This window comes from Pyricularia grisea (assembly GCF_004355905.1).
Source record: "Pyricularia grisea strain NI907 chromosome Unknown Pyricularia_grisea_NI907_Scaffold_2, whole genome shotgun sequence".
NCBI classification, from domain to species: domain Eukaryota; kingdom Fungi; phylum Ascomycota; class Sordariomycetes; order Magnaporthales; family Pyriculariaceae; genus Pyricularia; species Pyricularia grisea.
In genome coordinates, this window is record NW_022156717.1 from 5,795,552 (window position 1) to 5,823,396 (window position 27,845).

A 27,845-nucleotide genomic window follows, 5' to 3' on the forward strand; every position below is an offset into this window, starting at 1 on the left:
GGGGGGTTATTCCCTTTCAATCAATATGGATGGTAATCTTGGTCAGCCCTTTAATTTTTTTTAATCGGGGTTTTCTTTCTTTTGTTTTCCTCTTCCATTTCGTACCCGTATCGTCAAGAGATCGAGTTTGTTTATTTCTTGATAGTTTAATTGTTATTACCTACCTACCTTGCTTACCTACCGACAACACCTAGGCGTGTGTCCACATTGACGCACTGCAACAAACTCATCACACAGTGACCCCGAGCAGCCGAACTTGCTAGCGGAAAGAAAGGCCGTACTGGGTCACGATTCTTCTGCTCAGTGCACGGATACCGTAATCGTTGCCGGATAGTATAGCGACCAAGGCAGGCCGGCTTATACCATTTTCACTGGGCAACCTGAGGTATCAACAACAATCAGTAAGAGTGACGACAATAGACGAACATCCCAAAGCGAAAGAAAGATAGAGCAGCCACAGAATAGCGCCGGGCCTAGCCGCCATCATGGTGCTGCCAAGACTCATCCTGTCCCTCGCGGCCCTCGCTGGCGCCGCGTCGGCGCAGAGCATGCAGTTCATCAACCCCCCTCCTCAGGGAAGCGAGCCGAACGCGGCCAACTTCCCCAAATTCCAACAGGGAAGCACGGTGACGGTACGGTGGACAAAGGGTCCAGCCGGAAAGGCCATGAGCCTTACGCTGTGGCAGCTGGACCAGAAAACAATGCAGTTCTTTGGGGACATTGAGTATTTGAGTCGTAGGTTTTTAATCCCCTTTTGAGTTTCCTATTTCTTGTTTCTTCTCTTCTTTTTTCCTCAGAAAAAAAGGGGGGGAGGCTTGAGGGGGAAAGTGACCCGAAAAGGGATTTCATAGTTGCTGATGTGATGGTGAGAGGAGCGCAGAAAACTTCATCGACAAAGATTCGTACTCGTGGCTGGTAGCGACGAGGAAAGACCTCAAAAAGTCAAACCTCTTCTACTTTGCCATCTTCCAAGAGGGCTCCACGACATCTGACTCCAACAGCCAATACTTCAACATCACCGTTCCCGCGGACGCATCGCAATCGACGACGAGGACGACCAGCGCAGCTACCTCGGCTACTCCATCGGCTACCACAGCTACTCCCTCATCTACCACAGCTACCCCCTCGACTACGACACCCGCCGCCGGGGCCGTGGCATCCACCCCGGCTGCTGATCAGGGCGAGAGCACCAACCAAGACTCAGGGCTGAGCATGGGGGCCAAGATCGGCATTGGCGTCGCGGTACCGCTGGCTGTGATCGCGGCCGTGGGCGTCGGCGCGTGGCTGTGGTTCAGGAGACGCAGGGGAGCCGCTGACAGCGCGGCCGGACAGCCCATGTTGGGAGCGGGCGGAGGAGGCCCAAGAGCAGCAGGGATGCTCGAGGCTGGTGGTGGCAACACCTACAACCCTTCCGAGTTCCCAGGGTCGCCGTCGGCCATGACAGGGACAACCGCGGCGGCAGCCGGGACGCCATCGCATTGGGTGCCGGCGACGGCGACGACGCCTGGGTATTGGAGCAGCGGCGGAGCAGCGGGGGCCGGTGGAGATGAGGCCACCAAGTTCATGATGGGCGGGTACTACCAACCTCCGCCGGCCGAGATGGGGCCTGGATCGCCGAGGCCGACGGAAATGAGCGCCACGGAGGCGCCGAGGAGGGAGGTGTATGAGATGCCGACCCCGGAACCCAATAGGGCGGTTCCAAGGTAGCGTTTACTGGGTGTCTGGGTTGGGTTTTCGAGCGTGTAGTACTGTTGTTAGCGAACAAAAGAGTTTTGGGAGTGAGTTGTTTGTTTCTGAGCTTGTATTTTATTTTCTTCCATGCTGCTTGGATCTTACTAGTTGATAATGGCATGTGTAGACTTTTCGATGTTGATACCCGTTAATATACGATTCATTTACTACGCCCTAGTCAAGATACGTGGCTTGCGTTCCATTCTTGTTTGACGAAAATGTGTTGCGTATTGTTTTGGTTAGTATAGATTGTTTATTTGTTCGCGACGCCGTGTGAAATAAACATTCGTCTCGCCTTGCTTGTCTCGGAACGACGTCTTGGTGGAAAACAAAACAGGTGGCAAAGTTATTATTGTCTGAACTACAAACATACTGCATGTATTCAGTCAGATGTGCATCTAGGCTTCCGTAATGCTATTGCAGGGTTTGACCTGTGTTGTTTCTGTTTTTTGTTCATTGCATTTCTTTTCCGGTTCTTTTAGAATTCGTAGGTACGTAATTGTTGCGGGAAATGGAAAAAATACGCTAAAGATGAGGGAGGGAACCAAACAAAGCAAAGTCTGGAAACATCCGCCCACCACAAAACCACCCAATAGCAGTAAACTTGCTGCTACCAACTCGTTTGAAAAAGCTCCACCCAAGGGACGCGTCATTTTGTCTCGCCCTGTAAGTTGGAACTTGCTTCCCACAGAAACGGCCATCCATTTGATCAGGTATGATGCCAAGATCCGGGGATTGAATCCGCCTCACTTCAAAAAGCTTGTCTTGTAATTAACTACCACGCAGCTGCACATCCACTAATCAATTCTCTTACACCTCATTCCCACAAGTCTGTTTTTGATGGTGCGTCGTCTTTGCAATGGAGATTTTCCCTCTCAAGTCAAATGTCTTCCTCCCTGATCAGGCATGCGATGGTTCGGACGGAATATTACATTACATACCGTACGATTAATCATACAAACTACCCCGTAAAAAAGGTCTCCTAATAAAGTTCCACGCCCTTGCGGGTCAAGCCCCCTCGTCATTCCCAACAACTTTACTGCTATGTATTATACTGCGTACATTATTGTAGATCGTGCCCCAAAATCCTCTCTACGCTTCGGGCTTCTAGTCTAGACCGCCCGAGTCAAAGAAACCAGGGCTAGCAGTAGTCGTAGTCAATCACTCTTACCGTACTATACACCCTACCCTCTCTACCTTACCAAGCTTACGTTACTTGGTTCATAGCCCAGAACCTAAAATAGTGTTCTCTCTAAGACATCGGATGTTAGCCACTTCAGCCCTCCTGTGGTTGTATCCGCCACACTAACCGAGAGGCTGACGTATACCTCCCGGCATGGCCTCCGTTCTATCAAGCTTTCTTACCTCTATCAGTGGGTCATGAATGGCTTAATCAGACAAAGCAGGGGGACACCATGGCGGGTGGTCTGCTATAACGGCTCTACCTTCTGACGCACGACTCTACCCAGTATTACCGCTGTGTTGTCACATCTCCCTTTCAGGTAGTCCCGCTTTATTTCTCCGAACCCTGACCGAAGCTGTCGGAATAGCTGGCTGGCCAAGAGGCAGTCGAGGGAAATAAAAAGTCGCATTGCCCAGCCGAACTCTTCTCTTTGTTTCCACCTTCTTAACTTACATCCACTTACTTCTCTCTGGTAATAACCATCACTCATCTTTAGCTGCTACATACTTGACTTACAGTCAATAAATACCTGCAAACACTCATACCTCTCGCATCACCACCAAAAAGCATACACACAATGCCTGCCACTCAGGAGCCTCAGCAGCAGCAGCCCATGGAGGCCATTCCCATGGAAAACGCCACCGTCACCGAGCAGCCCGTACGTTCAAGTTACCCCAGAAGAAAAGGAATGACCAATTATTCATTTATCATCTTGTACTGACCTATCAACGTTTCAATTATCTAGGCTCCCGAACCCGAGATGTCGACAACAAGTCTTCGTGGTGGTTTCTTTGAGGAGTGCAGCTGCTGCTGTTTCTCCGAGGAGTGTGCTTGCTGCTAGTCGGAGGATTGATTGCTTTTTTTCTGAAGAAATGAAGAGACGAGGAATGCCTGTCGATAAGAGCGATAATTCTAGCTGAAAGTATAATACAATCCTACTGTCGGCCATGCATGATAAGTCCTAGCATTAAGAAGAGCATTTGCTCAATGCTCAACACGGGATGAAGTAAATCTCCAAAAGACAATTGTTGTTCGTTATCATGACTTATTTGAGCATGTAGACCTTTTTTCTCAAGAAAAAGTAAAAGCGCCCACGTCGGTAGTATTTGTAAACAATCTTGCAGTTGTGCAACATCCACAATGAATTGTCGACCTTGGGAGTTGAATTGCGATCGGCTTCGGGAAATCCCTCCTTGGCAAGAAAGCTTGGCCACATGTCAGGTCAATCAAGGGACCACCTTGAAACGGGATGAGAGATGAGGGGACAATGCCGATCACATGACTAGTCTCACGTGACTGGCAACAAGCAAGTAACTCACACTCCACTCCATTGCAGGACTCAATCAGCCACATCTGGAGTAGAGTGATTGATTGATTCCCCAGATTAGCTCTAGCCGCATTCGTACACCCAACACGCGAAAGTCTTCAGCCACAGACGCGACTTTGTACCAAAAATCCCGTCGCATTGCTTGCTCTCACACGTGTGGTTGATTACCTACCTACCTAGTTAGAGCTCTTGCAGTTGCACCCACCACCAGACAAGGCGCAGCAACGCAACTTACTTAGCACAGGAAGGAAGCTTCTCCAAGCTCCCAACCAATTCTTGCTAGTCCTGCACGGAAACCCCAGGCATTTCGCCCAACGTTCAGTTCAATTGACACCTCAGACGCCGCCTTATCGCACACACATCATGGCGCAACCATTATCATCGGCGGTTCAACCGACTGACATATACGGTGGAGGTACGGTCCTTGAAACCAACCAACCCTGTCTTCTTTGACTCAACCCACCGAGTCCTGCCCTCCCCTCCCGTATCGTCACTCATCGCCCGGCAGCTACCTAACCCCCCATGATTCGTCATTTATACAGATGAAGTATCCGCTCTCGTCCTCGACCCGGGATACTGTTACACACGCGCCGGCTTTGCAGGAGAGGACGTGCCAAAAAGCGTCCTGCCGTCTTTCTATGGCCACACCGAGGATGGCCGCGATCTCTTCGGCGACGATGTCATGCTGCCCCGCCCCGGCTTCGAGGTCCGCAACTACATGAGCCGCGAAAGCATCGTCGAAGACTGGGACGTCGCTCAGAAGATGTGGGAACACATGCTCGTCAAGCGCATGCAGCCCGATCGCGTACACCTCCTGGGCCGCAAGCCGCCCAAGCTCAAGCAGTCCCAGCAACAGCAGCCGACCAAGGACAAGGAGGGCGACGTCGAGATGGGTGGCGCGGATGGCGAAGCCGCACCCGCAGCCACCGAGGAGGCCGCAGCCGCGGCGGAGGAGGACGAGCTGCTGGAGCTGGCGCTGGGCGAAAACCCGCTGCTCATGACCGAGTCCCCCTGGAACACGCCCAAGGCGCGCGAGAAGGCCATCGAGCTGGCCATGGAGGGCTGGGGTGTGCCGGCCTTTTGGCTGACCAAGACGCCCGTTCTGGCAGCATTCGCGGCCGGCAAGGCCACGGCGCTGGTTGTGGACTGTGGCGGTGCCAACACGAGCGTCACAGCGGTACACGATGGCATGGTGCTCAAACGGTCGGTGCAGCGGTCTCAAGTTGGAGGCCTCTGGCTTTCGGATCAGATCCGACGCATGTGGGACTCACAGGACCCGCGCGTGAAGGCAACGCCACACTTCATGGTGGAGAACAAGACGCCCGTCGACGCGGGCGCCGAGCCCAACGTCCGCCTGCGAAAGTTTGACTTTGATATTCACCCTTCCTTCCGTGCTTACGAGGAGGAGCGCCTCCTGACCGAGTTCAAGGAATCGGTCGTCGAGGTCTGGCGCGGCCCGCAGAAGTTCACTGCCCCGGGGACTGAGGAGTACATCAAGTCGCAACCCGGCCGCGTCTTCGAGATGCCCGATGGATACAACCAGATGTGGCGCGAGCAGCGGTACAAGGTTGCCGAGGGCATGTGGGACGAGGCCGCCGCGTACCCGGCTGCCTCTGGTAGCAGCAGCAATGGAAATGGCGCGACATCCACGCCGACACCAGCAGGAGCAGCGGCAGCCGATGGCAGTGCAGCCAAGGTGCAGACTATCCCGGACCTGATCAGCGCGTGTCTCAATGGCGTGGACCAGGATCTGCGACCTAACCTACTGGCCAACGTCGTGGTTACAGGGAGCACGAGTCTTCTCAACGGCTTCAACGACCGCCTCAACGGAGAGCTGTCAGCCAAATACCCCACTCTGCGCGTGAAGCTGCACGCCGCTGGTTTGACAACCGAGAGGCGGTTTGGCTCATGGATCGGTGGCAGCATTCTGTCCAGCCTGGGTACCTTCCACCAGATGTGGATCTCGCGCAAGGAGTACGAGGAGAACGGGCCAGGTATTGTCGAGAAGCGGTGCAAGTGAGGCAGCAGGGCCGGTTTGGCGTGGACTAGGCTTGTTGTTCAGCTGCTTTTTATAATTCTTTTACTAGCAAGAGGGCGTATTACGAGTTGAAAAGAGGAGGCAACAAAACATGGCGTCTGGCGTTTGATGTGTATGTGCTTTGGCGCGTGTGAGATATACATATATTTTCAGTACCGGTGTGTGATTGTGCCTAATGTTCCTACCGACTATCGTGAACTCGTCGTCATTAAAGGATTTCTATTCCATCTTGCTGTGTTATTTCATGGCTGTCCACCACCAATGATCATTTCACCCTGGCCATATAATTTGCGTTTCCGATGTCTCCTACGTCCGGCATTTCCTTGCGCATGATACTGTTTTTGTGCAAGAAGCGCGGCACCGGAGCTTGGTAGGAAGCGGACAGTGATCCTCGACGAGGAGGGAACAGCTTTCGGGTTTCCATATCCTCGCATTGCCCCCGGAGGCAGGTATACGATCCGCCAACAAGCACAGGTCGAATCCAGCATTATTTGTTCGTCGATAGGAAGTTCTGCGCTTTTCTCCCCAAGCTTCACGTTCTTGATCGTCCGTCCTTAAACACTCAAGAGACGCTTTTTCTTTTTTTTTTTTCACATCTCACCACACTGAGACACGATGACATCAAGGTTCGGCACGTCCTTGCCTCTGTATCCCGTCTTGGTGTTCTCCATCTTGCGCACGACGTCCATACCGTCAACCACCTTGCCAAAGACGACGTGCTTGCCGTCCAAGAAGGGGGTCGCCGTAGTGGTGATGAAGAACTGAGAGCCGTTTGTGTTTGGGCCCGAGTTCTTTGGTGCGGGGGGTTTTTGTTGTTGCTGTCAGTGACTTTGTTTCTCTTTTGTAGCTGAGTCGGTCCGGTGAATAGGGGGTACAGAGCCCTGTACTTGGTGGCCAGACAAGGAGGATACCGATAAGACGAGAAGAAAAAAACCTACCGCCATGCTCAACAATCCAGGTCCCTCATGCTTGAGCGTAAAGTTCTCATCGGCGAAGCTCTTGGTCCCGTAGATGCAGGTGCTTCCGGTGCCGTCGCCGTGGAGAAAGTCGCCGCCCTGGCACATGAAGTTTGGGATGATGCGGTGGAAGCGACTGCCCTTGTAGCCCTGGGGCCGGCCTTGGGCGTTCTTGTGCTCGCCCGTGCAGTACTGGCGGAAGTTCTCAGCCGTGCGCGGCACCACGTCGGCAAACAGCTCGAACGTTATCCTGCCCAGCGGCTCGCCTGTGTGAAGAGGAAATGTCAGACTTGGTCGTGCGGGGACGTTGTGTGATGGCTGGTGTGACTGGTTAACGGGCTATATTGGTCTGTATACTAAAGAGTGATGCACTCTATCTCCTTTAATCCTCACACCTTCGACCCGTTGACAGAGGGTTGTTAGGTTCATAGAGTAAAACCGTAACTAACTCACCTCCAAGTGTAATGTCAAAGAAAACGCTGTTCAAAAGCAACCAATGTCAGCCCTCCCTCCATCTATAGAAGTATGACAATATTCTGGGTGAAAAAAAATAAATAAAAACAATGAATATACTATGAAGAAACACTGACTGAGAAGCAATTTGGGCTCCAGAGTGAAATAGAGATGATAAACACGTACAGCGGGTTCCCAGACTCGGGCAATTTTGTAGGCGGCATCTCGACAAGGATCTAATTTGTGTTTTTACCGTAGGCAAGCCTTTTGATGCTTTTGAAACTGGGGTGTTTGCTCGTTTCACCGTGTGCCGTATCAAAAGAACATCCAGCGCGGCGCGTCTCGCGTTCTCTCGGGTCCGAATCGCCGATAAAGGCGCAGGAAAAAAAGACACAAGCCCCGCCCCCGTTTCGGTCGGGGTGTCGGTGAAGAGTGGATCTTTCCCCCCCGCGTTGCGGTTGCGGGCTAATGGTGGAGAAACCCGGCTACAGCGGGTAGGTTTTTTTTTTCTTTTTGTTTTCTTTTTCTCCAGCATCTACAGAGTACAATACCTACATTGCAATACAGTAGCATTTGCGATAAACTTTCTCACTCCCCCCCCTTTTTTTTCATACCACGTAATCACATGGATTGAACCAAGCCTCGCAAGCTTGCGCAAGCTGTCAGGTGGCGGTGCCGTCGCATACTACATTGATGGGTTGCAACCCAATAATTGTTGCCATTCGTCGTTTGCGACTGGCGATAAGAGAAGAAGGTGGAAAAAAAGTAAAAAAGGCACATGACTTCATAAGCTTTCTGCAAATAGTGTAAGGCACTCTGGTGATATCATAGTTACTAGTCGTTGACAAATACCTAATTACGAGTACTGTTTGAGGTACCTGTTGCTCCCCTGGCATGATTACAGCACATTTCATTACACCTCCATTTTTTTTTTTTTTTTGAACCAGTGGCCATGTAATATCTGAAGGGAAAAAACAGGTTGCATGCATGATGTGCGGATCGAGGTCAAGTGCCGATGCGCCCGCGCGTGCCATTCATCTGTTTGTCGATCTCCTTGTCCCACTGCTACCACATTTCAAAAAAAAAATTCCATGTCGATTTGTCGGACCACGCACCCCCTCCATTTCCCGCCTCCCAATCATCCATGTGTGGGCTAACTAAGTCCGCCCGATGCCGAGATTCGCGAGAGTGGCCTGACTATCTTGTTTTGCTTGCGAATCTTCTGCAGCAATCCTTAGTTCTATTGTGCTTTTTTTTTTCTTGTCGACTGGGGACGGGAATAATGGTGCCCACTAAAATGTTGGTGCAAATTCTCAAGCCTGACATGCAATTATTTCTTTTTCTTGGGACTCCCTCTTTCCTGCATGTTACAGTACTTGGTGGCATAACTGTGTGTCGGATGAGGTGCTTGAACGCCCAACCGACCTACCAACTACCTGCCTAAGTTAGCTGAGGTAAACTACAGTGTTAGCATCTGAATGGCCAGTGCGGTTTTTTTACGGCGTAAGCCAAGAAACCCGCCAAACGGATTGCTGGCCAGTAGCCGCCGTGCCTGGCTTCAATTGTGTGCCTTGGTGCTTCAGTATGGCATACTGCCACCGGCCCAGGCCAGCCTAGCCCAGCCCTCAGCTCATGCAGATACAACCCCGAAAATACCAGTGGGCAAGCTTGGCGGGCACTCAAGTTGGTAAGAAAGATTCGGACCCTTGAAGGTAGACCAAAACTCAGGCATGCTTACCCAGATGTTCCGACCTTACCGACGCGGGCGCCGATAACTGACACTGAGTCGGCGGAACATTAAACACAATCTACGTGGACAGTTGTGGCTCAGACGCGGGGGCAATACGTGCTTGGCTACATTGGCATTTGGCATGTCTTGGAGGGGAAAAAAAATGGTCTCAGCTTGCTAGCTCGACACACCAAGCTAAACGACCATCCATTTTTCTTCGTGCCCCTCTATTTTTTATTTTTTTTTATTTTTTTATCTCTTCGTAGGAAGACAAGGTAACTCTTTTGAGCACGAGATGACAGATGTCAGACTACAGCTAGTTCTGGCATCAATTGGCAGAACCAAAGAACAATCAACGAAAGAGGCCCAACGTCATCTCATACAAGGCCATGCGAGTGTACAGTAAGATCAATAGCCCTAATCATAAGAATGTGTAAGAAAAAGCAGTCGAAATAGATGAGGCGAGTGTGTAACATTCACGCATAATATTGAAGTATCCGGATAAGCAGGATGAAAGAACCGGTTGTCCCGCAGAATCTCCCCCATGGGGTGGATGAATTTGCGACCAAAATCGGAAGGTCGTTCCGCGGCTATCGGTTGTCCCGCGCAGCTGAGCCAGACTCCAGACTCCAGACAAGCTAATGGAAGGTTGTCCAAAGAGGGGAACAAGCGAGGTTGACTAAATGCATTGCGTGATTGGGGGATCCTGGATTCCAAATAATGAATGTATCATCTATCTGTCTGTACCTCCCTTACCCGGCTTGGTAAATGCAATAGGCTTTAATCGGCTTTAACAAACATATTCGTACATGTTGGCGAGATATGAATTATGCCTTTTCCAAGGATTGATCGGGAATGTGGGGTATGATTACTCAAGGCTCTTCTACCTACGTCGTAGTAGAACATGGCTTAGATCAAAACTGGGGTCGTCATGAACCCGGGAATCTAGAAGAAGGTTTACGTATTTTGATTGACTTGAGCAGGTATGGCTTAGGGCTCTCGCTCTCAAAAAAAAAAAAAAAAAAAAAAAAAAAAACCTATATTCGCGTCGCTCTCGGGTGACCGTTGCAACCAGTCGAAGCGAGAACCTTGGGGATAGGATCTTCGGTAGATTGTCAGCGGCTGACTATTTGCATGCGTGCATCCTTGCGCTAGCTGCCAACAACTTTGGCTATTGCCCAAGGTACCTATATAAGTGAGTACGTATCGGGAATAATTACCTATCTGTCAGAGGGACGAAAAAAAAACAAGCTCTGAGCTGGTCGCGTGTTTGGTTTCCAGAGAAATCGGACGAGACAAAACGGTCTGTTCACCGTACCGCCGTAAAGTTGTAAAACCTACTCTACATACTTACGGAGTACGAAGCCACCGATTGGTCCCGTCCCTGTTACAAGGTTCAATCAGTGTTGGGTACGAAATGCGAGAATATTAGCTGGGCTTATTCGGAGTAATCGTAATGGCGGGCATATCCCCGGCAACAACTGAGCACGTAATTGGTATTAGGCCCTACCGCCCTTTTTAGGGTTGAACTGCGATTGCTTTGGCGAGTCTAGAACTAGGGAGTAGATCTAACCAGTGTAGACACATGGTTGGCGATCGACAAACTGATATTCTTGATTTCGATTAGGTGTTTTTTTTTTTTTTTTTTTTTGGTTGTTCTGGCAGGATGCGGGTTTGCTGCAAAATTGACATGAGAACACCGTAAAACAAGTTCACTCATTGAGAAAATATATCCATAAGGTACATAAGATAGTACTGTAGTCCAGGAATTAAGAGGGAGCAAACACTGAGATGTGACAAACGGAGAGAAAGAAGAAATACCTCTTCACTCGCCGGGGACCCCGAAAGGCTACGGGAAGCATTGCGTTCAAGGGGTTCACTTTGTTTCGACCGACGGGATCGCCATGCATAAAAAGCAGCATAACAGGAACGACAACGCCGCCACACGCCGGGATACTTGGCTAAGGGGTTATCAGACCATGAGAATCTTCGGCGCAGGACACTGATCAAACCACAATCACACAGAGCAGCACTGGTTTATGGTTTCAGTGAGCATTGGCAGTCGCTTTTTTGGATAATATAGTATTTAGGGCAACTCGATTGTTACCACATAGTGAAATGGGAAACGCAACTGGAATTTACCCACGACGGGAGGGAGAGCATATCAATCATAAAAGCAATTCAGACAAAAAAAGAAAGTGTACCACGTAAAACACGGGCTTCCCGTGCGACCGACCCTCTTCTTCATCCCATAATCTCCACCAGATCGTCGTCATGTGTCTGTCCTGACTCTGTACGAGCCCAATCGTGCACAAGAAAGGGAAGAGGAGGTCGCCAACAAGGGATGACGGACAAACAGTGCACATTTAAGTTTTCTATACTGACTAAAGACTGCCCGCCCATCCTTGGTCATCCCTTTTCCGTTGTCATTTGCACGCGCGCTCCGGCTCGGCCTTTTGGATATAGTTGCGAGCTCAGAGTTATTTCGACAAGGCGAGATAGAAGAAAAAAAAAAGGAATTTTCCGTAAAGACTTTCTCGGATGACCAAATCTGACGTATGATGTAAATACCTTAGTACCAACTCTGCTTACCGTAGAGACGCTAAGGGTATGTAACAATTGAATCCCGGGCATGATGCTCGGATTTTGTTCGTCGCTGGTGGACTAGGTCAGGGGAGGCAGACGGAATGACAGCTTATCAAGTCTAAGAATCAATTAAACAGTCGGTCAAACAAGTTCCTAGTGCGAACAGTTTGGTTTCCGCTCGACAAGAAGATAAGAAAAAAAGAAAAAGAAACAAAAAAGCTACTATGTACATAGGCCGCGACCACAATCCTGGAACGGCGTAAACCGGCTTATGGGCACTAGCGGATGTGAGACAGCAGGCATCGTCCTGGACTAATCGCCGGGTAGTGTGATGTTTGAAAGCTTTCAGGGTTAGCACGGGGGGCCTGCCACCTAGCAGAATTACTAGATACGGTACGTGCGCAGTTGGCACCGAGCGTCGTATCCATCTTACCTGAAATAGTAGGTATAACACGACACACTGTGGAGAGGAAACTTTGGCTGATGTTGTCGTGCCAGCAAGAAACCAGCAAGGCATATCAGTTAGTAACATTATTGGTCTCAGACAGACAGACAAACGCGCAGTAAATCGGAACGTTCAGTTCAGACAAACAAACCGACCGGGGAAATGTGATACGAACAAGGGGGGAAAGGCATTATTAGGTTGGGTTTGTTCTCACAAAAATCTCGTTCGCCTTTGCTACATGACCGTCCCGAAAATAGCATCATTACAAAACTGTATCAAATTATAAGCACGACGAACTATCGACCCAAATGGGAGGAGCGAGGCTTGTAGCCACCCGCGTTTTGCAGATCTGTGCACCAATGTTGGCACAACTTTTTCGCAAAGGCATGAATGAATTTTTACAGGGCCTGCCTACCTTAGTTTGACAGGAATGGATCGGCAATCACCCTTTTCAGCTGTGACAGGCAAGACAGGCAAACAACACAACAAAACAACAGTGCTTGCTGTCGTCGCCCGTCATTTACTGTACCAGTGATCAACCTAGTTCCAGATGCTCGAACTAGTCTTTTAGCTACGGTACCCAAGGGAACGGTAACGCTGGTAGCCTTGCCGTGAGTGAAGTAGTCAGTAAACGTATTACCTACGCAATAAATCTACTCCAGTAGTTGACTTATCTGGCCGATATCAAAAGGACCGGGGCTAACTAACTGTTGGCGTTGCTCTTGACAACACATTTCAGCGCCAAGTAGTACAATGACTTGGGATAGGGAGGATAAAAATAAGGAGAGAAAAGTATCGTGAATTCAAAAACTTGTTCGGTCATTTTTATTTTACATTAGCAAGCAAATACTAGAACTCAAGCCGATCTGCACAGAAAATCAACACTCAAGATCGCCTTCATACTACTTTTGTGATTAACCAACCACTCTTTCGAGGCACTCGATGCTAATCCTACATTACCTTATCCACATCACATATAAAGTAAAGTACTGTAACCGCCGTGACTTCAATGTGGAGGACGATGCGCCCGAGCGCTCCATCCCCAGGAACCCCCTCTTTCTCGGCGTGCGTCGACGTGGGTTGGCTCCACTATACCTTGCTTCTTCTTGGCTCAATCTGGCTCTTGGTACCCAGTAGTTCCAAAACTCACACCCCACCCAAACCCGACACCACAGACTCCATTCCCTGCTCCGCCCCGTCAAGCCGTCCACTAGAACGCCCCTGTAACGGGCTTACAGGCGCCCGCCCTGTACAAACCCGCCCAATTCCAGTTTTCTCTTTCCATTTCACCCTTACCACCGGATTTCTATTCTATGTGCTTGCTTGTTTTCTACCACCACTTGGTCCCGGTCCTCTTTCCATTTTCCTTCTCCACCGTTTTGACTTTACGTTCGTCCACCTCTTGAAAACACCCCCCCAAAAGTCAAACCCAGGTCGTTCTCAATCTCTTTCGCGTCGACGTCGTTTTTGGCATCGTCGCCGAGGATTATTATATTATTACTCTACTGTCAAGTCAGCTGAGTGGTAATTTGAGGATTTAAATCCGTTGTTTCACCGCATGAAAGGCTGCCATCTTTTTGAATTCCGATCCGGCCTGCACTGTATGCAATTGACTTTGACGACAACGGCCATCTAGCGGCTGCACCATCGACCGCCCATCGGCCTCAACGACCACCTCTAGAACTTTGGAACTGTTCACCCTTCGATCGATGGTTTCTCAACAGCGAAACCCCCGCGTACGAACTCAATAATCACGGCGAGCCTTCGTCGCTCAGGCCCTCGTCGCCATGGCTGTCATCACCCCTGAACTTGTTTCCGAGGGCATTAGGCTCATCGTTCGGCAGGTCACGGCCTCGGACCCGTCTTCATCAACCTCTACGCCATCGTCGACGTTGAGCAACCCATCCCCTACCGATTCGGCCAATCCGGGACCATCGGGTAACGGCAGCCCTGGGGGCAATAACAACAACAACAACAACAACAACAACAACAACAATAACAACAGCAATGGCAGCAACGGGAGCTCGCCATTACTATTTTTCGTCGCACTCGGATTCGGAGTCGTATTTACGAACCTATGGTAAGCCGAAATCTGCATGGTTCATCTGCGAATAATCGGGGCTGTTTGGCTGCACAGGGGACACGAGGGATTGGTGGCTCGCTCAAACAGTGAGCGAATGATTTGTCTGCCGACGGCCGACGAACCACTTCTGCCTAGAGAACAAGGGCATTGTTGGAACTGAACTGAGCCAAAGTGTTGATGTCAAAATTATCTACAAATAGGATCATCGTGGGTGTCAAGTACTGCTTCCGGTACAATGCCCGCAATCGCGCAATGCGTGTGAACGAGGATGGCGAGCCCATCACCCTCGAAAACATGCCGCGCCCGCACCGGCGTCGGCGTGAAAAGAAACTCATGACCATGGACGAGGTCAACGAGAAGTTTCCGATGCAAAAATACAAAAGCTGGGTCGCCTCCAGAGCCCAAGAAGGACTGCCAACACGCGGTGGCGTCTCTGCTCCACCGAGCAGGGCGGGCAGCGTACGGTCCGTAGAAGGTGTTGTGCCTGTCGACAAGGAAAGACACAGCAGCGATCACGATCGGCCGACGACGAGTGCGAGTGTGCCTGCTCCTGTTGATAACAGTGAGAATGAGAAGCTTGGAATGGCAAATGAGGCGAAGGAGAGCAGTTCGGGAAGCGGGACAGCTGATCCCAAAGATGTGGGATCTGCACCACAAACGAACGGCACCGAGCCCAAGCTGCAAACGGACAGGAGACATTCACATGATCAAGCCTCTGACGAGGAAGAAGACGATCATATCAACGCCGCTATCCCACCAGAATTGCTTGAATCATCAGGAGACACCTGTGCCATCTGCATAGACACCTTAGAAGACGACGACGACGTTCGTGGTCTGACATGCGGACATGCCTTCCACGCAGTATGCGTCGATCCTTGGCTGACGTCGCGACGGGCGTGCTGCCCATTGTGCAAAGCCGACTACTACACACCAAAACCACGACCAGTCGTGGAAGGTGCTGAGGGTGCCGGTCCGACGGGCGTTGTGACCGTGGTACTCCCCGACCAGAATGGAAGGAGGATGAACATGCCTAGTCGACCAAGTAACACTTGGACTACGTTCATGACAAGGAGAACGAACACAGGCGGGCAGCAGATGCAGCAGCAACATCAGGTCTATCAGCAGCACCCACAAACCGGAGCCGCCGTTCCCGATTCCGGCAGACCTGGGCTGTTCACCCGGTTAAGGGCACAGCGCAACGACGGTCCCCCAACTATCAGTGGCGCTACCCAAGAGCCGTCGCCATCCCAAACTGGTGCACCGAGCAACAACGGTGGTTTCTTTGGACGATTTAGGAGGCAGCCTGCTTCCGGAGCGGCACAACCGGAGACGTCAGGCGTTTCAGCAGCTACGACTACTCCGTCTCAACTTGAGGCAGGAATACAGAACGTTGCTGCTAGGTGATGAAGATGGTACTTTATCTTTTAAAACAATGTCAACTTCACTCTGGATCCTGAAATACGGGCTTGTCCCGAGAAGAATCTTTGGGCTATGGAGATACGAATTCGTACACAACTACAAACACACAAATGTATATTTCCACCTAGACTCCAATGCTTGGGGCCATCTATTTTCCATCTCTCTCCTTTAAGCGATATCTTTAGCCCAGAAACTTGGTTCTTCATCATGCACGCACATCTGTTTTCCTCTATTTGTCTTTTGCATAGCAACGAAGGGGGGTTTTTACTAGTTAGTGATTCGGTCCTTTCCCAATTGAAGTGTGCGTCGTTGTCACCAAACTTTCACGCTTACTTTTTGTGAGCGAGCTTTTGCACTACCGAGGTCCCCAAATATTTTCATCTCGTCTTGAAGTTTACTCTCGCAGAATATGTTTTGAGCCCAATGAGGATTTGGTACTATTTGTGCGGCCATGTTGCACAACTAGCTAGTCTTGACATGGTGCGACTCTACCTGGTCGCCCGTTTATATCTAACAGGATGTTTTCAAGGCAAGGCAAAGAAAGTGGTCGTGAGGACACAGGTGGGCTCGGGAAAAAGAATTCAGACAGACTTTGTAGATGTATTGTCTTTTTGAACATGGTGAAGAATAGTCGCAGTTAGATCCAAGGTCAAAAGAGCTTCAGATACAGACAGCGTTATGATGGAGTAATAGTGTCTGTGTCACTTTTACGTCGGGTTTTCGATATGAACTACTCGTCGGGCTACAATGACTACCAACCAGTCCCATCTGGTACCAACTTGAATGTTCATCCATCACAAGTATTTGCCTTTGCTAAACCTACCGCCAAAGTCAGCAGCCTGCTTCCTCAGGTCCCTCATCTGGGAGTTTGTGACCCTCCCACCAACAGCCATGTCCTTTTCGCGATCGAACGCCCTCTTGCTGGGGTCATCCTCCTCGGCGGCCGTCCTCGCTCCACCCCCGGCCTTGCGATTGGCCTGATGCTCCTCGTACAGCGACTTGCCGCGGGTTTGGGTAGTGTAGGTGCGGATGGCGGCGTCGCGCGCATCGTCTCCGGGGTTCATTTTGGCGGTAGTGGCCGCCGCTGACGACGACGCATCCGGCCCGCGGCGCGAGAGAATGCGCTCCTTGCGCTCCTGAGCCGTCTCGGTCCACATCGACCCGATCTCGCCGGGGTTCTGGGCCGCGGTCGACGTGGCGGCGCGCCCGGTCGCGAAGCCCTTGAACCGGATCTTGGTCGGGTCCGGCTTGTTGGTCGGCGGCGGCGGGCGGATCATCCAGTCGTCGCGCTTCGAGGGTGGTGCCGCCGCCGCCGTCGACTCTGCGTCTTGGGCCAGCCTGGCCGACGCGGCTGCTGCTGCCGCTGAGCGCTGTGCTGCCTGTGCCGAAGTGGGCAGCGCGGGCCCGTAGTCATCGTCGTCATCCGAGTCTTCGTCAGAGGATGGTGGGTTTGGTGGCCGCTCTGAGAGGGCCGCGGGTGGCGCTGCTGGGCCGAGCACGCGCCTTGCGGGTTGTTCTGGTCTCGACTGGTGCTCGACTTCGGGCTCTGTGGGTTGTGGTGGCGGCATGGAGGGGCCTGCGGCGCGGGAACCAGGAGGCTTGTTGTTGTTATTGTCGGTAGATACAGAGGGTCTAGGGAGTGTGGGGCCGGCTGCTGCGGCGCTGGGGCCAAAGTCGTCGTCGTCGGAATCATCGTCCAGATCAATCTCGTCGTCGTTGCTGAGTCGCGATGTCTTGGAGGGCGGTTGTGAAGGGCCGCCCGCTGCCTTGCTGTCGTCGTCGTCGTCGTCACCTGGTGTGCGCTTGCGCTTTGTGAGGTGCGGTGGAAGTTGCGGGCCTATTGACGACATTGTGTGTTTTGATTTGTGGTTGCTATGTGCCCTGGTATGTGAAGGAATGAAGGAAGGTGACTAGTGAGTCTTGCTGTTTGCAGGGACTAAAAACTAAAATAAAAAAATACGTCAGGTAACCCAAGGCGATGATGAATGTCAACGGGAGACGCGCTTGGTTCGTTCGAACCTGACCTGCAAAAGCATCTGGGGAAACCCCGGTCGCGTAAAGTGGAGGAGCTTCAACTACCACTTGGTACAAACACCAGGTACTCTACGTAGGTATTTTTTACCAATTGACCAAGCATGTACGGCAACAAAGCAAGCGCTTGTACGGCAATACTATAATTCCTTGTACGTGTATTTATGAGACAGGGGGAAAATTCAGATACCAATTTACCTTAGTATTGAGGCAGTTTTTGTGCAACCAGTTGCCAACCCACTTGCTGTTTAGCTCAAATTGCTGTGACGTTTGTCTTCTCCGGAACCAAGCTGCAGCTCAAATACATCGACCCACTTCATCCCACACTACCTAGAGCGAGCAGGTTAGAATAGGTACCTTAGCTTGGTAGGTAAGGTAGCCTTGCTACTACCTTGCCTTATCCAGGTACTTCGCCTTACCTACGACATCAGTATCTCGTGCAATCACAAACAACCTGGATTTGCAACCACACCACCCATCCACGCACCCCCAGTTCTGCAAGCATCGCCTTGACGATGCGCCGTCCCTAGACGCGGCGATAGAGAATAAATTAGATACACCGACATGGAAGTCGCTCTACAATGGCTGACCTGTTGTCCGAGCCCGAGCGGAACCACGCCGCCGCAGAAGAAGATGACGACGACCACGATAACGATGGGACCCTGCACGACGCGAATACGGTAAAGGCCGACAACGCAAATGCCACAGATCGCATTGTGGAAATCTTGGAGGAAGAGCGGGAGGAAGCACGTCATGCGGACCCTCCAACGCCCATAGGAAATGGTGTGGTCGCTCAACGATATCACAAGCTGATGCTCGATTCCCGCAACGATGCCGCGTCCGACGATGGCTCCATTGACGGTGGTCTACCGAGGCGTGCCGGCAGCCCCATTGACTCTCTTCTCTCCGTCCCCGACGACTCGCCTTCTGCACAGGTGCGCATGCGTCGCCTTCTCTCCGTCTTGTGCCTTGACGCTTATTCATGGCGGCCGCGTGCAACAACCTACTGACCGGGAAACCCACAGGGCTCTGTCGTCTCCTCCCCCAGCAGCAGCAGCCTCCTCCGCCCAATGCCCTCCCGCCCAGGTCTTGGCAGCCCGACACCTTCTTTTCGTCCCTTTGACCGCCGCTTCCAGTCACGCATCGCCTCGCCCAGCCTGCTCTCCCAGCGGCCGTCGTCACCGGCCTTCCTGTCCACCCACAGCCGCAACGCCTCGCTTGGTAGCACGTTCATTCTAGACTCCTCAAATGCCGGTGAAACGGAGGCTTCATCGCCGCCTTGGGAGGTTGTGCGGTGGACTAAGCTCAAAAAACTTACATCCCAGGCCTTTTCCGAGACCGGGAAGAGGAACTTTGGCTCTCCAACTTGCATAGCCGTGTCAGACTGCATTGTATTGGGCACGTCAAAGGGTATAATATTAATGTTTGATTTTCACCAAAACTTGAAGATGATTATAGGACCTGGAACCAAAGGTGAGAGAAGATACTTTCCACGGAGAGCATCCATTGCGCCTCATTGATATGAGAAGAGGCAATTTTGCTGACCGGCCATTCCTTGGATAGCTGTCGAATCGGGGGCCATCAGTTCTATAGCCGTCTCGGCCGATCACACGACCATAGCAGGCGGGCATGTCGATGGCAGTATATTCACTTGGGATACCGCCCGCTCTGCCAGGCCCTTTTTGCATATCCCTCATCTTGATCCATCTCAGCTAAAGAACAGAACTATTGATGGGCACGTTCCAAACGTTGCCGTCACGCATCTGGGATTCTTGGGCACTAGACGAACTGCTCTGGTTTCAGCCGATGACAAGGGTATGGCCTTTGCGCACCTCGCCACCCGCGGCACGGGAGCCCTGGGACGGGTCGTCAAGACGAGCAGAATACTGGGACGGTACCCTGGCTCGCAACCACCGCCTGGAAAGCCCCTGAAGCCAAGCACGGTGCTCGCATTCGCGCCTCTGCCTCTCGGAAACGTCGAGCGTGCAACAGACACGATGGGGTTGACGGCCATGCTGACGCCTTACCTGCTCGTGGTGGTCTCTACGACTCCAGTTGCGCAGACCCAGCACAAATCCCCACGCCCCAAGGAGGTCGCGCCACATAGCACCATGAGCGGTTGTCTGGCTTGGTTCCCAGCCGTGAAGTTAAAAGTGCCGGACCCCAAAACCGGCAGCCACATGTCCAAGGTCAAGCTGGTGTATTGCTGGTCTAATGTCCTGACCGTCTTGGACGTGGACGAGATCCCAGCAGACACCAAGGACAAGCCGCCAAGTCTCGGCTTCAAGGCGAGGAGCCGATGGAGGTCTGAAGAAGCCATAGTAGCGGTACAATGGCTCACCCGCTCGGTGCTTACGGTGTTGACGGTCACCCAGCGGTTGATTGTACTCGAAGACCAGACGATGCGCATGACGGAGGCATTTGACTTGATCCATAAGCACATCTACCACACAGATCTATTCTCCAAGCAGCTCTACAATCTCGTAGAGCAACATGATGAGGAAGATACCACAATGCACGGTGTCGTTGCCGACTCGTTTTCCATGTCATTCAGGACGTACAAGGGGCGCATATTCCTGCTCGGCTTCAATGACGTCTCTATCGGGGCCTTATCCAACTGGGCAGACCGCTTGATCGCTTTGATGGAACATGGGGACTACATAGCAGCCATACAGCTCGCCACGTCTTATTACACCGGTGACGCAGACAAGCTCACCATCGGCCTGCCGGAGGACGCAAAGTTGAGACACGACATGGTCCAAGAGAAGCTGATGGAGATAATATCTGCCTCGCTCAAGTATGCATTTGGGCAGCGGAAAAAAGACAAGAAGATGGCAGATGATGAGCATATGCGCGAGCTGGCCGAGACGTGCTTCGTGGCGTGCCACAACGTAGGGGATGTGGACTATCTGTTTGACGAAATGTATGAGTGGTATGAGGATATTGGGCTTGAGGGCATTTTCCTGGAGACGCTTGAGCCGTATGTTCTTGACAAGAGTATCACTCAGATTCCACCAACAGTGGTAAAGGCCCTGGTGGCGCACTTTGTCGAAAAGGACTGGGAGAGCAGGCTGGAGGAGATGGTCTGCCACATGGACACGAGGACACTGGATCTTGACCAAATGACGAGCCTGTGCCGGCAACACAGTCTCTATGATGCACTCATCTACGTCTGGAACCAGGCGCTCAACGACTTCCTCACGCCTTTGATCGAACTCCTGAAGCTATTGGTGCCCCTAATGCTGAACGGAGAATATTGCCCGCCCGACGAAGTCGACGATGACGGGCCTCTGAACGCCCTTAAAATATTTCCGTACCTATCATATGTGTTGACCGGACGGGTGTACCCTACCGAGGAGGCTATGGACGACGCGAGAGCTGTACAGGCCAAGTCGGACATATACTGGTTTTTGTTCTCAGGCAAGAGCATTTCCTGGCCAAAGGGGTCTGGGAAACGTTTTATCACAAGACCTGACCTCGAAGACGAGCCGTCATTCCCGTATTTACGGATGATCCTCAAGTTCAACGCGCCCGACTTTCTGGCTTGCCTGAATGAGGCGTTTGAGGACGGCTTCCTGAACACTGATGCGCCCGAAAAAATGCTCAACGGAATGAATGGCAACGAAGACAGCAGTGCAGACGAGGAGCGTGTATTCGGTGCAACAGTGGACAGGCAGTACATCATCAGCATCCTCACCGAGACCATGACTGCAGCCAACGGGTTTGGCGCCGAAGACACAGTGTACCTGGATATGTTCATAGCTCGAAACATGGCAAAGTATCCGCAGTACCTGCTACTACCCGGCTCGACGTTGACCAGAGTCCTGCGAGGTTTGTGCGAGTACCCAGGCCCGGACTTGGCCGACGACGCGCAGCTCAGCGTCGAGTATCTATTATCCATGTACCAGCCGCCTGATCTGGCGGTCACGTTGATGCCACTGTTCCGCCAGGCTGGGTTCTATCGAGTACTCAAGCGTATTTACAAAGGTGATCAGCAGTACGGAAAGCTGATTGCAACCTACTTTGAGGACCCGGGCGACCGCGAGAGTGTCTTCGAATGCATTGCGGAGTGCCTTGAGCAGGCTGGCAGGGGACGAACGAGGCGCCAGCTGCAGGACGTTCATGCGGTTGTCAGGGAGAATGCGCGAGCGTTGGTGCAGCTCGACCCGGCGAGGGCGGCGCGGACTATCGACGGCGGCGCGAGAGAGCTACACATGGACTTGCTGGAGGCCGTCGATGATGAGCCCGAGTTACAATTCCGGTACCTGAGAACAATCCTGGAGCCATCCTCTGAAAGTGATAGAGATGATGCAGACGTGAGGAGGAGGAAGGTTGATGATGATAACAACAGCAACAACACCAAGGTAGCCATCCACAGTGAGTTGGTGGAGCGGTATGTCAGGCTGATGTGCCGCTTCGATCCGACGCACGTGTCCGAGTACATTGGACTGGTGCAGAGCACTGCGGACCTGCGGCTCGAAAGCCTCCTACCGACAATGGAGGAGACGGGCGTGGTCGATGCCGCAGTCGTACTGATGGCGCGTGACGGGAGGGTCAGCGAGGCCATGCAACGGCTGGTCAGGCACCTGGTGACTCTGGAGAGCGCGCTGCTGGGTCTTTTGGCGGCCGCGGATGGCGCTGATGGTCATCGGGCGAGTGCTGAAGATGATGAGCAAGAGCTAATGGAAGCCATGAAGAAATACATCCTTGTCGGCATTTGGCTATGCCAGGGCCAGACCAGGACTGCGGCAGTTGCGGCAAGGAAGAAGGCCAATATGGGTGGCGCAAAGGACGCAAAGGGCAAAGATAAGCACAGCCGTGGGGATGGGGAGCTGTCTGACGAGGAGAAACTTTGGCTGGATCTGATCAACGCCACGGTGCGACTGACAAGGTCTGTTTCGGCCGCGGTTCAGGACTCGCATAAAAAACCCGCCAATGGTGAGGACGCACACAGTGAGAGCAACAGCAAGGAAGTACAGAACGGGGACATGGACAAAGGCAAAATCCTCGATGGACTGAGGTCGTTGGTCCAGCAGACGTTCACCGCGCTTCTCACGTCAACGTCAACACCAACCAATCACAAGGCTACAGTAGCCCTGGATCCATCGGCAATATCGCCAACAGCAGTTACAGCCACGGGTCCCAAGTCCTATGCAACGAGGCCTGATGGCAAGGCGGCGGTTCACATTAACAACAATAATCTTTCCTTCCTCCGTATCCTCCGCGCATTCCTCGCGCAGGCGGCGGCAACCTCTCCCTCCCTGGCGGACCTGCGGGCCGTGCTGTCAACCATATTCTCGGCGTACGCCTACGAGGAGAGCATCCTGAGGCTCGCGAACCGCCTGCTAGAGCGCAGCTTGTTCGTCAGCGTTGGGCGTGCTGTCCAACTTCGGCAGCGCGGCTGGCGGCCACGGGGTTCAACTTGCGAGGCCTGTGGACGCAGGGTCACTGGGCCGGGCGTCGCCGGGAGCACGGTTCTCAAGGCTTGGGAAGAGAAGGAGAGCAGGGACCGGGCCGCAAGGGAGGAGAATGCGGCACGACGGCGGCATCTGCTGCTGTTGCGTGGACAGCCCATCTCTGGTGGTAACTCTCTCCTCGGTGCTCCCGATACCGAAGACATCGGTACTGAGACCGGCACCGGTAAGGGCAAGGGCAAGGCTACGGAGCAGCACCAGACCCAGTCGCACCAGACCGGTCGGTCAAGGGCCGACTTCAAGATACGGAACGAGGAACCTCACGGCCAAGCCGTTGAGGAGGACAGCGCTCTAGCCAAGGCAGTGGCTGGCGTAATGGCCGCCGAGAGGCGAGGGCCTTCGGCCGCTTACAACAGCGCAGACGAGGGCAGCGGCGGCGGAGCAGCAAGGAGAAAGGACGAGCCGCTGGGCCCGCTGGTCGTGCTGGCCTGCCGGCATATCTACCACCAAAGCTGCCTGGAAGCGCTGCAGGACAGGAGCAATGGCGGTGGGGATGGTGGTGGACTGCGGTACAAATGCCCTATAGACAGATAAGGTGCACAGGGAGGGAGAAAGACAAATTATAGTGGTAAATATGTACGTCGTGATATGTTGGGTTTGTCTCCCGAGCGGGTCGCGGTTCACGTGTACACTATGGGAGCTTGGAATGTAATGAAGAAAAGTCAAGTAACCTATCGGCACGTACGACATCGGAGCCACTTATTCTGTATCTAGTCTCTTTTGACTCTGTGCACAGCTGCACGTTATTATAATTCAAAGTGACATTCGACAAGATAAAAATCGCCCGTGGCACGAAATTTATCCCAAGCCAAGCGAATGGTACTATCGTCTTGCGGCGGTCTGGTCGGTGGACAAATGAAGAAGCCAGCCACCCCAGGCCACCCGTCTTGTATACGGAGGTTTTGTTGTCGCGCGTCTGGCTCTCCATTGGCTTCAGGATGAGGACTGATAAACTTGTAATAAATTCCTACAGTGGCACCATTCGATCGATAACAAAAGAAAATAGCATTCAATCCGTGTATGAATCATATGTCATTGAACAAACGCCCCGTCCAACCAAGTAGGCTCCCTAGTGACAGCAAAATAAAATATGAAACGACATAAACTCCGGTCTGTAATGCAAGACATGATGCCAGCAATAAATCATGACATAAAAAGAACGGGCAAAGAACGAACATGAATCCTGTAAAGAAAATTCAGAAAGGCAAAGTGCGAATAGCTCTGCCTAAGAACAGAAATCCGAAAGCCTACCACTAATGCTCAACATTGTATTGTCATGCATGTCCTGAAATACCCAAGCCCCTGGTATACCCTGAGGAAAAGTTTCGACGAAGCTACCCAGCGGGATTCTAGGCCTTAGATTTGGTCTTGGTTGCGCTTGTCGTATTGGAGTCTTTGGAGCCGATGACATGAGCAGATCGTATCAGGGAGGGGGGGAAAAAACCCCCCAAAAGCGAGTAGGGCTCTCTCGCGCTTGCAGTATTGCTTGCGGATCTAGTTGAGCTCCATTCCGTCGTCGTCATCCACTTCCGACTCAATCATTTGGCTCGGCTGACTGCTCATACTCTCCTTGCGCCTCGCCAAAGCCCCGGAGCTATCAGTCGCCATGGTGGAGCCGACAAACATGTCGAGTTCCTCTCCCCCGATCACGCGGCCTTCCATGTCGATCTCTTGCGACAGCTCGACCAAAGCACTCCTCGGGAGCCGCAGGAAGCCAGAGGTCCGCACAATCCTACCCCAGTGTGTCAGGCAGTAAGCCGCAGCGCGCTTGCGGAGCCACTCCTCGTCAGCCAGACCAGCGCGGTACCAGATGATGCACGCATGGTCAACATCCAGCTCCTTGGCAAGCCTGTTAACGCACAACAACCGCAGGTGAGGAATACCGTAGATGTTGCTCATTACCAGCAGCCCGGCAATGTCGGACAGGTCGGTTGTGGTTCCTGAATCAGCACCTTCGTCTTCGATTGACGGATCTATGCGGTCTGTGTAAAGGTAGTAAAGGAAAGCTTTGACCACGCTGTATGGCTCGGGGATGTGCATTTTGCGAGTATGAAACTCAGCCATCTGCGAAGCCCAGAGACGGCGAAAGTGTGGCCAGCGGGCTTGTAGAATGAGTCGGTGGACATATATAGGGGACGACGTCGGGGCGTCAGGCGAGAGCCACGAGTCTGCACCACCGACCGATGAAGAATCGCTAGGCTGTACCAATGCGGATCCAACCATGCTCTCATCTTCACAGTCGTCGGCAAGGGCCGTGACAACAAAATCAGTGCCGCTTCCGGCCTCCGGGGGAACGTTGAACAAAGTGGCCAGATCTGCGCCAAGACCTCTCGACGGCTGCTCAACGATACGGATCCTCGACGAGGGTCGTAGCAACTCGGCCCGCGGCTCGGGCGCCATGTTATTGCCCAGGAAGCCATACCGACGCAAATCAACTTCCATGATGTCACTCAGGTACTCTTCCAGGCCATTTGCGCCCAGATCAAGAGCACTCTGCTCAGACGGACATCCCAAAAGCCAGGCCTTTGTGCCATCTTCGCTGAGGGTACAGTAGTGCCAACGATAGCCGCTCTTGAAGATCTCTCTACCCTCCGCAAGCTTCTGCCACCGTAACGAATTCAGGTCCAGCGCCGAGAGCGAGCAATCCTTGGATGATGATGATGTGGTTGGAGTCAAAAAGTCAAGCAGGGTTCCTGAAGAGTAAACGTGGAAATGGTAGCCGGTACCTTGTTCGGGAACAATCGGCCCCGAATGAAATTTTATCGATGAGATTGTGCCGGGGGCTATCGGGGCAAAGGACTTGAGCTGGAACGAAGGAGGATTGACTTGTGCTGTCCTAGAATTGGCAGCATAGCCCGATGTGCCAACTATCGGGGACTGCACCAGTGGTGAGTAGGTTGCTGGCCGGGCAGAGTGACTGACATGACTAGCCAGCGAGGATCGGTCAAATGTGCCGACTTGAGGCGGCGTTTCAAAGGCAGGGCTTCCCTTGAGATCAAGCCACCAGAGTTCGCTGGTCCTGTTCATCTCCTCGCTCAGTCCACCATAAACCCAAACTCTATCATTCCTGCGGGTTGAACACATTGTTAGCATGCAGTTCTGTGTCGAATAACCAACCATCATGCCAGTTGCGGCGCAAAATAACGTACCATATCGATGCGCTGTGGTCGAATCGTGAAACAAAACGCCACGATCTCGACCACGTAAAGGTTTTGAGGTCTAGGAAGCAAACATCGTCCAACACGTGATTATCGTGACCAGTGATGCCACCAACAATGAAAAGCTTGTCCTCGTGTAGAATGGCGGCGTGCCTGGCGCGACCTCTGGGTATGGGGCCGCTGCATTGAGGCTGCGTCCAGTGAGCCGTCTTCAAGTCGAATATTATCAGATCTGAAAGATATGTACGATGCTCGTTCTCGCCTCCAAAAACCAGTAACCTGTCACCCTTGTAAAGTGTAGCAGTATGTCCTGTGTGTGGGTCAAGAAGGATTAGCATCTAGTGAAGGAAACTGGAGAGCAGAGAGAGAGAGAGAGTACGCAGATCGACGTGGCATGTGATCTGTGGCGCCTGGAACCTTACCCATACGAACCCCGGGTATGTCCCCATAGTTGTCGACGAGGGACCACTGCAGGCTCACAAGGTCCAGCCTCAAGACATGATTGTAGACCTCATCGGTGTACTGATCGAAGCCACCAAAAGCATAAATTTGATTGTTGCCGCAGTATGTCACCGAGGCGTTCACCAGACAGGCTGGTCTGTTGCCCAGAGTTCGCGTCACTTTGGGCCTGTATCCGTCGGGTAGACCACGGCTCTTTACGGGCGAGTTGGTCATTACAAAAGTGTTGTTGGACGACGTGGCCGAGCCCGGAGCGCTGGTCTGGCTCAGCAGCGAGGGAGTCGATGATGCTGTCAGTGTACTGGTGCCGGCGCCTGGTCCGGGGCTCGGGCTGGCACTGGCGCCGATGGAGGCTCCTTGTGGGGTCCCGGGAGTTGGCGCGGTCGGCGCTCCGCCCCCGAAGAGGGACTGCGGCGCCCCAGCGGTATTGGCGGGCTGGACCATGTTGCGTGGGGTTTACTTTGGGATCGGTCGGCGTTCCAGCTATTCGGAAACCATTGTATCGGGGGACCCAAGTAAGCGCGCTAATGGCAAGCAATGGTTCTGTGAATGGGAATGTCTCTCGTAGTCTTTGGCAGGTCGGGTCGGGTCGGCTGGCTTAGTCTGCAATGTCCGGAGGTGCTTAGTGCACTGACGGCAGCACGGTCGTATTCCAAACCGTCAATCAAAATGTCTTGACATAAAAACAGTGACAAGCCATGGATGGGGAAATCCAACCCAACCTACCCACTCGTCCTCCACCTCTGGGCTTTAAATTTTGGCTGAGCTGAGGC

General features: G+C 52.5%; 8 protein-coding genes across 8 annotated transcripts; 5 read left to right on the forward strand and 3 right to left on the reverse strand.

Annotated features, from left to right (window-relative positions):
- Positions 1 to 485: 485 nt before the first annotated feature.
- On the forward strand, positions 486 to 1,707 carry PgNI_04312 (uncharacterized protein; the record flags this gene model as incomplete). Its single annotated transcript, XM_031124360.1, has 2 exons — positions 486 to 735; positions 881 to 1,707. 2 exons carry the CDS (start codon positions 486 to 488, stop codon positions 1,705 to 1,707), a joined length of 1,077 nt encoding a protein of 358 aa, XP_030983983.1.
- A 1,505-nt stretch (positions 1,708 to 3,212) lies between these two features.
- Positions 3,213 to 3,860, forward strand: PgNI_04313 (uncharacterized protein). Its single transcript, XM_031124361.1, has 2 exons — positions 3,213 to 3,572; positions 3,660 to 3,860. The coding sequence occupies exons 1-2, from the start codon at positions 3,492 to 3,494 to the stop codon at positions 3,753 to 3,755; spliced, it is 177 nt and encodes a 58-aa protein (XP_030983982.1). The 5' UTR covers positions 3,213 to 3,491; the 3' UTR covers positions 3,756 to 3,860.
- Positions 3,861 to 4,460: 600 nt separating this feature from the next.
- PgNI_04314 (uncharacterized protein) lies at positions 4,461 to 6,383 on the forward strand. The gene is made up of 2 exons (XM_031124362.1): positions 4,461 to 4,656; positions 4,784 to 6,383. Exons 1-2 carry the CDS (start codon positions 4,605 to 4,607, stop codon positions 6,259 to 6,261), a joined length of 1,530 nt encoding a protein of 509 aa, XP_030983981.1. The 5' UTR covers positions 4,461 to 4,604; the 3' UTR covers positions 6,262 to 6,383.
- A 486-nt stretch (positions 6,384 to 6,869) lies between these two features.
- Positions 6,870 to 8,220, reverse strand: PgNI_04315 (uncharacterized protein; the record flags this gene model as incomplete). Its single annotated transcript, XM_031124363.1, has 4 exons — positions 7,875 to 8,220; positions 7,689 to 7,714; positions 7,218 to 7,501; positions 6,870 to 7,070 (listed from the first exon to the last, which is right to left on the reverse strand). Exons 1-4 carry the CDS (start codon positions 7,910 to 7,912, stop codon positions 6,870 to 6,872), a joined length of 549 nt encoding a protein of 182 aa, XP_030983980.1. The 5' UTR covers positions 7,913 to 8,220.
- Positions 8,221 to 14,235: 6,015 nt separating this feature from the next.
- PgNI_04316 (uncharacterized protein) lies at positions 14,236 to 17,915 on the forward strand (the record flags this gene model as incomplete). Its single annotated transcript, XM_031124364.1, has 2 exons — positions 14,236 to 14,528; positions 14,732 to 17,915. 2 exons carry the CDS (start codon positions 14,236 to 14,238, stop codon positions 15,933 to 15,935), a joined length of 1,497 nt encoding a protein of 498 aa, XP_030985004.1. The 3' UTR covers positions 15,936 to 17,915.
- On the reverse strand, positions 16,745 to 17,800 carry PgNI_04317 (uncharacterized protein; the record flags this gene model as incomplete). The annotated part of the gene is made up of 1 exon (XM_031124365.1): positions 16,745 to 17,800. The coding sequence occupies one exon, from the start codon at positions 17,798 to 17,800 to the stop codon at positions 16,745 to 16,747; it is 1,056 nt and encodes a 351-aa protein (XP_030983978.1).
- Positions 17,916 to 18,469: 554 nt separating the features above from the next.
- PgNI_04318 (uncharacterized protein) lies at positions 18,470 to 23,989 on the forward strand (the record flags this gene model as incomplete). Its single annotated transcript, XM_031124366.1, has 3 exons — positions 18,470 to 18,916; positions 19,007 to 19,454; positions 19,545 to 23,989. Exons 1-3 carry the CDS (start codon positions 18,563 to 18,565, stop codon positions 23,987 to 23,989), a joined length of 5,247 nt encoding a protein of 1,748 aa, XP_030983977.1. The 5' UTR covers positions 18,470 to 18,562.
- A 912-nt stretch (positions 23,990 to 24,901) lies between these two features.
- PgNI_04319 (uncharacterized protein) lies at positions 24,902 to 27,760 on the reverse strand. The gene is made up of 3 exons (XM_031124367.1): positions 27,036 to 27,760; positions 26,605 to 26,923; positions 24,902 to 26,522 (listed from the first exon to the last, which is right to left on the reverse strand). Exons 1-3 carry the CDS (start codon positions 27,514 to 27,516, stop codon positions 24,950 to 24,952), a joined length of 2,373 nt encoding a protein of 790 aa, XP_030983976.1. The 5' UTR covers positions 27,517 to 27,760; the 3' UTR covers positions 24,902 to 24,949.
- Between the last annotated feature and the right edge of the window lie 85 nt (positions 27,761 to 27,845).

What these genes read in the sequence shown, in the direction of transcription:
- PgNI_04313 (XM_031124361.1), top strand. Translation starts at nt 3,492, where the DNA reads ATGCCTGCCACTCAGGAGCCTCAGCAGCAGCAGCCCATGGAGGCCATT. An exon ending in CCACCGTCACCGAGCAGCCC is followed by an intron (nt 3,573 to 3,659) that starts GTACGTTCAAGT and finishes TCAATTATCTAG; the next exon opens with GCTCCCGAACCCGAGATGTC.
- PgNI_04314 (XM_031124362.1), top strand. Translation starts at nt 4,605, where the DNA reads ATGGCGCAACCATTATCATCGGCGGTTCAACCGACTGACATATACGGT. An exon ending in GACTGACATATACGGTGGAG is followed by an intron (nt 4,657 to 4,783) that starts GTACGGTCCTTG and finishes TCATTTATACAG; the next exon opens with ATGAAGTATCCGCTCTCGTC.
- PgNI_04319 (XM_031124367.1), bottom strand. Translation starts at nt 27,516, where the DNA reads ATGGTCCAGCCCGCCAATACCGCTGGGGCGCCGCAGTCCCTCTTCGGG. An exon ending in CATACCCGGGGTTCGTATGG is followed by an intron (nt 26,924 to 27,035) that starts GTAAGGTTCCAG and finishes ACCCACACACAG; the next exon opens with GACATACTGCTACACTTTAC. An exon ending in GACCACAGCGCATCGATATG is followed by an intron (nt 26,523 to 26,604) that starts GTACGTTATTTT and finishes TTCAACCCGCAG; the next exon opens with GAATGATAGAGTTTGGGTTT.